This window comes from Haliotis asinina, chromosome 15, assembly GCF_037392515.1.
Source record: "Haliotis asinina isolate JCU_RB_2024 chromosome 15, JCU_Hal_asi_v2, whole genome shotgun sequence".
Classification (NCBI taxonomy): Eukaryota; Metazoa; Mollusca; class Gastropoda; order Lepetellida; family Haliotidae; genus Haliotis; species Haliotis asinina.
In genome coordinates this window covers 46,883,444-46,895,760 of record NC_090294.1, presented here as the reverse complement: position 1 = coordinate 46,895,760, position 12,317 = coordinate 46,883,444, and the positions used below count along the sequence as shown (strand labels likewise).

The 12,317-nt window shown below is 38.2% G+C and overlaps 1 protein-coding gene across 1 annotated transcript in view; it reads right to left on the bottom strand.

The window, feature by feature from the left end:
- LOC137265506 (BTB/POZ domain-containing protein KCTD9-like) overlaps nt 1-11,176 on the bottom strand; it is a 28,425-nt gene extending 17,249 nt beyond the window's left edge. Inside the window, exons 1-4 of the mRNA XM_067800920.1 lie at nt 10,984-11,176; nt 9,095-9,216; nt 2,731-2,774; nt 1,725-1,857 (exon numbers count right to left, since the gene is read on the bottom strand). Coding sequence (XP_067657021.1) covers nt 1,725-1,857; nt 2,731-2,774; nt 9,095-9,216; nt 10,984-11,031 — 347 coding nt within the window. The 5' untranslated portion in view covers nt 11,032-11,176. The remainder of the gene's footprint in view (nt 1-1,724; nt 1,858-2,730; nt 2,775-9,094; nt 9,217-10,983) is intronic.
- Nucleotides 11,177-12,317: the final 1,141 nt, after the last annotated feature.

Sequence of the window (12,317 nt, the reverse complement as noted above, 5' to 3'; positions counted from 1 at the left end):
GTTTTTGGTCTGTAGAAATATTTGGACATGGCTGTCCTGAAGTAAACACTATAACAGTGTCATAACATACGATAGTAAAAAATCCCAACGACTAATAATGTGATCTGCTTCATAAGTATCAAAGAAACAAAACTGAAGTCAGGCGTCTGACATGTTAAGTAGTAAGCAGATTTCCCACTGTCTTGCTTTCACATTGTTTACTTTACAGGTCATGGTGTTCGGCTTTTATCTCACCTCCTTGTCAGACTACCGAAATCTGATTGGTTCACATGATCTTACATTGACCTGGATAAAATATTATGTACACTGACTGGGTGAGCAAATCAATCTTGAAGTAGGAGAATAAATCTTTCATACCCAAATGAAGCAAAGAGCTAAATGTTGTCACAAGTCAATGAAAGTCACGGACATCTTGTAAATTTATGGCAATTCAATCAAACAGTTGTATATCAATTTGATTTGACTTTTTCATGATGGTAGGATACAAAATGTCATTACTATAAATAGGTAGCATTATCACTCAGAGGTCATGTGGTTTTATGATTCCCTTATAAGGTTTCATACCACCTGTCTCAGACTACTGTTGCTATGGTGACAACTTATAACGTCCATGTCACTATTGTCATTTTTCAAATAAAATTTATTGCCACTATCTGTGAAAATAAACATGACTGTTCTCATCATTTTACTGTTGCTATTTGTTCCAAAGTTCAGGGTAAGGATCAAACCCAGGACCAGCAAATCCTGAAAGATGCAACTCTGAAGAGCCAGAAGACACAGTAGACTGCTGGTCTACCAGACTAAGGCCTAGTCTTTGAATATACATAGTTTTGATAGTAACAAATATACCCATTGAAAGGGAGTCCCAAGGAGACCAGAAATTCAAAACCTGAGGAAATATTGACTTGCTTCATTTAAGGTTTCAGTAATAGAGAGAAGGCTTGGCAGAAAATAATGTGGTTCAGGGACTGCTGCTGCTGCTGCTACTGCTACTACTACTACCAGTTCTAGTATCATATAAATGGGAGTCATCATGACTCAGTAAATGTTTTGGCAGTCATTTTCCACATTTGTGACTCATTAAAATATTTTGTCAATAAAATAATTCCATTATCAACTCCTAATACAGCAAGAGCATTGAAAGGAAATGTTGTAATTTTGTTAACAGTTGCAAGTAATTTGATACACGTTTACTTATTTACGCCAAATAATCAATTCATTCATGGTACCTCTATATGAAAAAAAGTACTGCATCACATATACAGTGAGACCCCAGATATCCAGATACACTCGTTTTTTCATAAATTGTCCATACAACTGAACATACGGATATCTGGATTTCTGTCATCCTGGCTTTGGTGTTGAAACAGTAGTGACCATACACTTCTGGGATAAACTCGCTTCCAAACAGCATGGTCATTCTGATTTGCCAATTCCAATTCACTCAGTGTCAGATAGGTCTACTAATCACCACAAGACTCTACTGATTGGTCACTGATCCGGATAAGCACACCTTGTCTTGTGTTTAAACATGTGGGACACCCGTGTTTCACTTCACAAGGTCAGCAAAAGATCTAAGCTTTGCGTGGATAAGTGAGTCAATTTTGTGTTGATTTAGCTGGTTCATTAGTAAAATTACCGTCCGGAAATGAAAACTGCATATCCATTATAGACAGTTACTTACATAATGTAAGAGTTCTTTTTTATGAGAAGTGACCACTGACCTTGTTGTTGTGAACATGGTTCCGCCCACGTTCAGCGTCACCCATTCCGACTTGGTGCATTTCTTCTGAGGTCCAGGGGGGTCAGATTTTGGACGTAAAGGGGAGACAACTCTCGGGGGTGAGTGAGACAGAGCTGTGTAAAAAGTAACGTGATTGAGTCCTGTTTTACATCGCATTTACTTGTTTAGCCATATTCCAACAACACCTGCAGAGGTACACACAAAACTGCTTGAACAAGTTCAGAAACAAGCTCGGAGGACAAGCAATGGTTAAACTGCCACATATCATATTGAATATATTGAATATTTAATTATTACTTCCATCTGTCAGTATCCACAGTGATAGAAGATTGTACTTCCCAAATTTTAAAATGCCACTGCAAGTAGTTATCCATAGTGAAAACATATCAAATAAATTTCAATAACTAATAATAACTTAATATCAAACTACGCTTGGATATCTTGATAAGAACTGATCTGCAGCAAACCCATCAAATGAAGTTATCAGGCTGGAAGATTTAACATGCCATCATATGCTGGTTGTGGGGATCGATGTTCACAAATTCGATCACAGGATTGTGTGGTTTCAAACTTTATTTTCTTTCTGTGATATAGTAGGAATAGTGCTCAGTGTGCGTAAGCAACAAACAAACAGACAGAAAGTGAATGAAAAAACTCAGAAATAGTCCAGGTTCTTTTAGAGCTCTGTAAATAATATTTTAGGTCTGACAATCAGCATTATCACTATGACATCTCCAACCAAGCCAGTGAGTGTGACCACTGGATACCATTAGTTGTATTTCTGGACTAGCATCCATTACCGAACCACTTTTTATTATGATGTTCACAGACAATAAAATTACATTTTAAAAAAATGACAATTACAATTAAACAAATTAAAAAGATTTTGAACTGAGTAGATTCTTTAAAGTCTACATTTGCATATAGCTGGTCTTGTTTTACAAAATGAGATATATTCTGATACTGGAACAAAAAACTGTACATACCAATGAATGGATCACCTTCTGAGACGTAAATTTTTTCATCATCTCTGGAATAGAAATATAAATATATCAGAATCACTCAATAACCATAACACAAAAATATTCCAGCAATAACGGAGACGCAGAAATGGGCTTCACATATTGTACACATATTGGGAATTAAAACCCATCTTCAGAAGCAGAGTGATGAGCAGACATATTAACCGACAGGTTGACCGCCATCCGGCAAAAACAGGATGTTATCATGACTCTTCTATAGAATAAAACTAGAGCTACACATTCATGTGTTTTCAATTAATGTAAAGTATTTTAACATTATATAATTGCAAATTATTTTAAACTGAGTTTCAAAAGAAATGGGGCGGAGGGGTATGATAGTGGGCAAAGTGTTTGCTCATCATACAGAAAGACTGGGTTCCTTTCCACACTTGGGCATGATATTGCTGGAATGCTGCTGAAAGCAGCGTAAAACTAAACTCACTCACTCAACAGAAAAGTCATTATTGCAGGGTTAATAAGTTTTCCATCAAAATAGTACACTGACCAAGCCAGTAAGAGCTATGCGTTTTGACCAGGCATATATATTTGAGAGAATATATGAGCATGGTCAACTAAAAAAGATTGCAAAAAACAATGTGTTAAGTTAAAAAGGAACATGTTCTAACAATTGATGCCAACGATGAAACCAGCAACTTCAAACTGTCATGTTAAAAGTGAGTAAGTGAGTATAATTTTATGCTACTTTTAGCAATATTTCAGCAATATCATAGGGAGGGACACCAGAAATGGGCTTCACACGTTGTACCCATGTGGGGAATCAAACCCGGGTCTGTGGTGTGATGGGCTTACTCTACAACCACGAGGGTGCCCTATCGCCCTGCCTCTGAAAGATGTTGTTTAATATGGATACCATGGTGGCAATATTGAAAATCATGGAGTGACATCATTGATGGAATGAAGTATGTGACATTTCTGCTAAGTATTTCCATGACAGTTTTATATTGTGCCATGAAGTTCCTCATACAAAACATTGATCAACTCCTGTATTGCAATACTTGTGACTTGGATCAATAATGTATTATCCTGGTTGTATAACACTGAACAGTGCAGAATAATGGCGTTTATGTTTGTGTGGGGGAATCTGCAAAATGATCATCATTTTAGAAACACAGAAACACAAAGGTGATGCCGAACTTTCTATTCACTGTCAGATGTTACTGTTGAAGCAAGTGAGATCAGCCTGTGTATACAGCTTAGGTCTAATTTTCACGTTTACTATCACCTGTTAGTAACTTTTCTGTTGAAAACAACATATTGTCATATCATTACACCTCAAACCAACACACTCTATCACTGACAGAAAACCTGTAGTCCGCGGAGGAGAGGGTGATGGTTTAGTCTGGTGGTTACAGCAATTGCCTTTCATCCTTAGACCAGGGTTCAATTCCCACATGCAATAGGCACGTTGAGTTAAGACCATTTCTGGTGTCCCACGCCGTGATATTGCTGGAATGTTGTTAAGTGTGGCATAAAAGTAAACTCACTCACCACTTTCATATTCTTAAAGTATGAAAATAAGATAAAAGAATTTTGTAAAATATTCAGAGAAAATTCATGGTGTTTTATTGGTATTGAGCATAGAAAATTTGGTGAATCTACATGAATCTACATGAAATGGAGGGGCAATACAGCTAATTTGGTGAAGATGGGTCAGTTACTTTCAGAGGTTTGCTCCGAAAATGACCTTGACAAAGTTTTAATTGGATGAGTAACACATCATGGCGTAACTCATCCAATTAAAACCCTTTGTTATCAGCAGCAGCAGGTGTGCTTTACAAACGTGCTAAACATAAACAAACGTGTCAAAATATCATCAGCAACTCACTGAGTTATCCCGCCAACAATGGCATGTGATGTAACCATGGTAACCACGACAACTGACAAATTGTGTAATTAAGACCAGTTGAGCAGAAATAACTTATTCATTAAATCTGAAAATGTGAGAGTGTTGTTCAGCCAGGGATGGAACTGAATTTGCATTTTTATGAAAACACAGATATGGACTTGTCCTCAATACATGTGTAAGTCCAAAAATACCTGTGAAGATCTGGATTAGAATTGGACTTTGTCGGAAGAAGCGACTAACGAGATTCTCAATCCATTATGTTCTATATTTATTCCAAAGTTTGGGGTCAAACAAGTGACACAATAGGCTTTTGACTGGCAGCGTTTGTCAAAAGTATTTGCTATCTTGAAAGTGAAAATTAAACATAAGTGGAGTGAAAGAAAAACACTAATTCACCATGTTCACAAATCAATTTCATAAAATATGATACAACCCAGCATTTACTAATATTACAAAGTTTACTCCTTAACATGTATAGAATGCTATACACACTCATGATTTTCAGAATAAGTGAGGTGTGTGGTCCTGTGCATAGAGCTCAGGTCATCAGATCAGGTCAAGTTAGGCATTGCTGGGCACAGCGAAGTCCATGGATAGGTGACTGTGCTTGGCAGCTCGACTGCTGTGTGTTTTTCTAAGACTTCAGTCGTGCACTTCAATGAAGCACATATGCATATGGTCTAACCTTAATCAAGTGAGTTTGTTCAAAATTGCTCCCCTCCTCTCACAGATCTGATATCTTATTATGTTTATCACAATACAGTCACCAGTGCATGGTCACACCTGGAGATACCGTCAAACTGGTTACACCACAAGTTGCAAGATTTCCTCTCTATATATAATTGCATGAATATAATGCAAAACTGGATATACAGTCACTGCTAAGCTTCTTGAGCAGAAATCTTCCACTTTCCTTTATATAATGCCTAGTTTGTGATCACCAAATCCGTCACTGGTTGGTCCAGTGCAAGAGTTAATGTTTTAGATGGATTAAGCCTGTTACTATCAAAACAGCTTTGCTCAAGCAGAAGTGAAGTTAATCGGCGTATTCACAGCCAAGTTGGCCTGCTATCTGACTATATTAGTGTATAGACAGCAATCAGATGCCTAGTCTACTCCTCAGAGGCTATGTGAGTCATTATATCTATACACGTCCACCCTGGATGTATCGCCAAAATTTGTCTGGCAAAATATCTAAGTCATTTTCTCACAGAGCTCATAACTTGTGTTATCACAACAATCAATATGACTGGGTGGTGTTCAAGTCAATCCTCTGTCTAGCCTCACACTAACAAATACAAGGGGCATCTCAATCAATAGTCATTATTACAACAATATTTGATCAATACACTAATGACAATGATATAGAATAGATCAACAACAACTTGAACAAGGACCACTGTGGGCAAGTTACTGAGCTGGGTCTAACTGCACTTTAACAGTATTCCACATGTATCTATGTGGGCAAGCGAGTGAGTTTGATATTACTGGCTGTTAGAATATATCTAGTAATATCATGATGGGGACATTGGAAATGGGCTTCACACTTTGTACCCATGTTGGGAATCGAACCCAGGTCTCCTACATGATAAGTGACCACTTTAACCACTGTCCCATTTATACCATGGCGTGTCTACTTAATGTTAGAGGAAAACCTTAACTGATGCATGTTTCTGACAAACCTTGATATGTAGTGTGTGGTCCTGTGCATAGAGCTCAGGTAAAAAATCAGTTGCAGTTATGCAACGCTGAGTATGGACAGTCCTTGGATGGGTGACTGTGTTTGGCAGCTTGACTCCTGAGAATTTCTAGGACCACAACGAAGCACATGTGACACGTGGTCTCACCCTAGGCAAGTGAGTTTGTTCAAATTGTCTCTGTTCATCTAATAGAAAATGGGTACCCAGTGGAATAAGTCATGAGTCAAATAACCTTCAAGGTCCTCACAGCTTGCGTTATCAGGGGTAATAAGTGCAGGGGTTAAAATAATCCCATTGCCCAATGCCCAAGACAAGTCATTTTTCATTTTGGGCAATCAAATAATGGTATCTTAGTTGTCTGTGGGCTACTACATAATTTATGCTTACGATTTCATTTCAAACAGCAAATAAACTTGGATTTCATTTCATATCTGCTCAAAATGTAGCTATGAAATTTCGCAATGATAATAAAGTGAGGTTATCTTTGTTGGCTATTTATCACTTTTCGATAAATAGTCCAGTAAACATTAACATCAAAAGCCAGTGTTGATTTATTCTTTCATAATTTCATCAACAAGCAGGGAAATAATTACAGGCTTAAGAGTGGTAGCACCTTCATGTTGTTTGAAAAACTGCCATACTTATCATGTTTATGGTGTTAGTTATTTTCTGATTTCACACAATATGCACGATGTAGGAAAACATTATTGAGCAACATTTTGAATAGAATCAATAAACATGTACAAGTGTAGGAAAACAGTCTGTAACTTCAGGCATTAGTGAACAACCAGTGGAACAGAGATGAACGGGGTTCGAACTGGTCTTCAGCAACACATACTTGTTTTAAAAAGTGACTCAAGGGACTGAGTTGTCATGACACATCATTGTATCACATATACCAGTCTAAGTAAACTTATCCTCAGTGCTTTTCGTTACACCCCACCACCGAGTCTAACGAAACCTTATGAGAGGTCGCGTCAGGTAACCTTTGAGACTGACCAATCAGAACACAGCTTACCAAATCACGAAAGTGGACATTTGCACACACCTTTTGAACTATTTATCTCCAAAAGGTTCATACCCAAACGATTCCGAATGCTATTTAGCGTATGCTTGCTTCCGGGTGATGCACACGGCGCACGTTACAACCATGACAACGGTGACTAAACAGTCCCTGAAAATAGTGTTTTGGGCAATATTCAAGGATGCCATCTTGCGGAAATATTGGCAAATGGTAACCATGTCCATAGAACGCCCAAAGCGTATATACAGCTGGTCAAATAACTGTGTTATATACAGATTTTTGTTTGTGGAGAAATCTGTGTCAGTAACCTGAATATTTTAATAGTATATATTTAAATAGTAGTAGTTGTTTGATTGGTTAAACCTATTTAACTGTCTCACGTTTGATTGCGCAGTTAAAAGTCGCTCAAAGGTTACCTGACGCGACCTTCTACTAGGTTTTGTAAGACTCAGTGGTGGAGTGTAACGAAATACACTGAGACTAAGTTTACTTAGCCTGTCACATATACATAAAGATGCTCATGCCACTGATCACGGGATTGTCTGATTATTTACAGACTTCATCATATGGCTGGAATAATGTTGAGAGTGGTGTGATGTGAATTTGGTGCCATTTTAATTATATTACAAATCTTGACATGCCCACAAATTTAGTTGCAGATCAACAGGGAAGTATCAAATCAATGTCAGTGAGATGAGTCAATCAATGCAAGAGACAAGAAGAGCAAGAACAGTCTGAACTGGCACAATTATGTCTGAAGAAGTCAGCTATTTTAAATGAGTTCAGAGAGCACCACTTTCAAACATTGGTGTTATGAAAACTACAACAGTACAAGACACAGTTGGAAATATACAAGTTAGAAATGAAACTTGAAAACATGAAAATAGAGAGTTTAAGCAACCAAGGTGCAGGGATAAACCTAGGAATTATTTTCAGTGGGCCAATGCCCAACCTGGTAAAATTAGCACGATTGCGTTGAACGAAAACATTACTTACTGAAATAATTTTACTTAGGCCGCACTTGCATATTTGGAATGCAGTGTTTTCAAATATTTTGTACCACATTCAGTTGAAGCTGACTAGTTATGCGACATTCCACGACTGCATTGTGGGAATGTAAACACTGCAATCATTACCGTGTCTCCGTAAAACTTTGCGTTGAACTATGAGACATTTTATCCTTCGGAAAACTTAAACATAATGTTTCCACCAGTGATGTTAGCTGTGTGATGCAACTGCAAACCAAGAAATGGGATGCGAAGAAGCAGTTTACTCTGGGAGGCTGTACGAGGTGATGGCAACTGACAACCATCGTGGTGTCGGTTACATTGTGACGTAATGAAAGAAAGTTTGATTACGAGGGAGCAGACTGGAATGGCGCAGTGACGTCAACACATTGTGACGTAATGCAAAAAGTGCACATTATCGTCTGATAAAGTATTGTCGGCACCTTTGATCTTTCACCGAAGCATCTTAGAATTATGAATAGATGTGTGTTTATAGAAAACCTACTCTGACCCTAACCATAATGCTAAATTTAAAACTTAAACCTAAAACCCAACCTCTGGAAATAATCATAATATAGAAGAAGCATTTCAAGCAGGGGTTATGGGATAAACTCTTACCAATACAGGGAAACAAAAAGGGAATTCCCTCGACTGTAAATGAGTGTAATATATGATTACCACTCAGCATTACAGATATGAGTAAAATATTTCTTGCTCTGACTGTACATACCTCAAGAGTCGAACATCATCAATGAGGCCCCCTTGTCCTGTATAGAGACATTTGGCCTGGATGCCAAGCTTCTGTCCAATCTCTGCCAGAGTTTCATCCAGACTTTCTGACACAGCAACAACCTATGAAAAATTAAGCAGTAATTGAGATGATCAAGAGACAAAATGATGAAAATATTTTTCATGCAGCAAACGGTATTGGGTAAATTTGAAAAGATATTCAGGATCATTTAAGTTTGTCATAGCTTCTATTGCAAATAGGGCTGGATAATAATTTTCATCATAATTTGGGTAAAATATTGATGAATTGTGAATAAATATCGGAGAAGGAACTGAGCAGAAATGCAAGAGAAAGTCTGAAAGAAATTAATACATTTCACGTCACTGTTGAGTGGTGACATGTTAATGCATGCGTAACTAACAAAACACATGCCTGGGCATATCTTTAGTGGCAGCCCATGAATATTGCCTGAATAAACAAAATTTTACTTTATCACAAAAGTTTATGTACAATATTATTGATGACACACTCATTTTCATATCGATAATCATTAACAATTTTCACTATCAACAATATTTCTCATTATCGTCTTTCAGCTAGCCCTACCAACAATGTCTCTTGTGATCCTGACAGGAAACAGAAACAAAAACATCCGACTAGGCTGATTAAGCTTCTTTGAGTTCCCAGATGGCCAAAGCATTCACCACTGATCAGGCTATCAGACACTGGTTGCTTGCCTACAAATATTAGTGAGTGAGTTTGATCTTACACCAGATATCATGGAGGGGGACACCAGAATCAGCCTTCACACACTGTATTTGTGTAGAGAATATAACATGGGTCTTAGGCATGATGACCAAATGATGACCACCTGGGGCCCACAATGGATTCTTGAAATGCTGTAGTGATGGTACTAGATTATAGTTGACTGATTTATAACCAAGGTAACAATATTCACTACTGATATGTGAAGTCCTTGGCATATTACAAATACATATACTGAGGGGAGAAAATTAGGGATCACAAGAAAGCACAAATGATCCCTCATTTGTTTCCAAGTTTCTTCACAAGTTGTGTGAGACAAAGCCTGTGAAGAAACCTGGGAAAAAATGTTTTTCCCTCAGTATGTTTGCAATGTCTTACACCATGTACATTCTAGAGTTAATTCCTAATGGCAGCCAAACAAAATCAGTACTAAAGCTATGTGGACTGCAGTCTAACAGGTGAACCTCTTCACCTTACAGTCTACACCATTCCGATGAACAAAACCAGTCTGCCATTGTGAAGATAATAAATGTACAAAGTTCATTCATTACGGATTACAAATAATTACAGCTGACCCATGTGCAAATCCTTACAATTACCGCAATGATTGTAAATGGTGTCACTGTTCCTCGAACCTATAGACTGTTAAGGGGTATATGGTGTGTAAGGTATGCCCAACCCTAAGAAGAATCAAGCTGGGCCACTTGACCTTAACGAGATACCAGTGGCATCAAACAAACTCCCCCTCCCCCACCACCCCCCCCCCCCCCCCCCAACACACACACACACACACACACACACACACACACACACACACACACCAACCACCACTCCCCTCCGACTGTAAAGGGGCGCTTGAACGGAACGAGGACCCAAGATCTAATACAAGAGTTAGGGGTAACCTGCCCTTAACCCCCAAAACTAACAGTACAACTCTTCAAAGGAGGCATGTGATTTAAGTGAAGCGAAAATCGCATACAGACGGCCCAATTAACGTGATCAGTAAATTAACGTCTTGGCAAAATGCCTTTTGCTACATCATCTTAAGGAAGTTCAAACTAAAGTCTCTGATTCATTCCAACATGATCTGACAGCGACATAAATTCTTGAACAGTACGACTTGCCTTTCCACCCACAGTTGAGCCGTTGTTGTAAACGACGATCCTTTTCATAACTCCAACACCTTACATCCTTCTGTCTTTCCTTGACACTGTTGACACTGTCATGTTGAAGTTCACGTCCCTACCTACTAAAAAGACTAACTTTTCATTGGAGCTATATTTATTTACCCAGATGGTAACTAATTATAGATTTAGTAAAGAATGAACTATCTTTAAGACACACTAAATATTCGTAGTTTGTTGTAGAGTTATATCAGTGATATTCCTACAAACGTCCACTCATTTAGGGCATTATATTTTTTACTCAAAATAATCTCCAAAATCATTATAGAATATTAGAAAGTACCATAAGATAAGATAGTGGTTCAATAGTTTATCAGTATATTTGCATGAGTTGTAGAACAAATAGTGTTGGATATGATACTATTCGTCAGAGGAAACATATGCAGTTATAAACCTTAAATGAACAGCTTTTAAGGCGCCTTTAACAGGATTTCCACTTCGATACAATGGAATGTGCTTGAGGAATACACCCACGTACACACACACTCACCCTCATACGAACACGGTATAACAGCAGTGGTACATGCATCCTTTCACAGTGTACATTTAACATCATGTCGCGACATACATCAAATTAAATGGTGTTGGCCGTTGTTGAAATATTGTGGAACTGAGTTACTGAAAGGATGATTGATTTTGACTGATGGGGAAATACTGGGGCAAATACAGCTTTTGGTAGGAAAGGTGTGTGCACAGTTTAGAAGGTAGGTGCACACAGTACGTGAATATACAACCGTCTTTACTTTCAGTGGTCATCCAATTGGTTTGCCTCCAGTTGGTTAACACACGCACGCACGCACGCACGCACGCTCGCTCGCTCGCTCGCTCGCTCGCTCGCTCACTCACTCACTCACTAACACTCACTCACTAACACTAACACATTGGTATGAAGCCCAATTCATCTAAATGCGGCCTATAGCTAGACTCACTCACTTATCCACTCACTGAGTAATGAATTTGGAATTGTTCCAACTCTTGAGTAGGGTTGATATCTACTTTATGATGGATGATGCAGGAACCCTTGACTGTTTCTGTGTCCAGGAGCTAACATTGGTGCATCTCCACGTTCTCTTTAAGCTTAGGTGTTTTGGGAGAACAAGTAGTGAATAGTGAATACGCTCCGTGACTTTCTAAATCATTTATTTGATTTGTGTAACAATTTAAAAGCGTAAACACTTGCAGTCTGTACTTGCATTTGTTCTTCGTAGTTACGCCACTGAAATTGCAAAGAACCAACATATGAAACAACAGTTGTTTTTTCTGTTCGCTTTAGG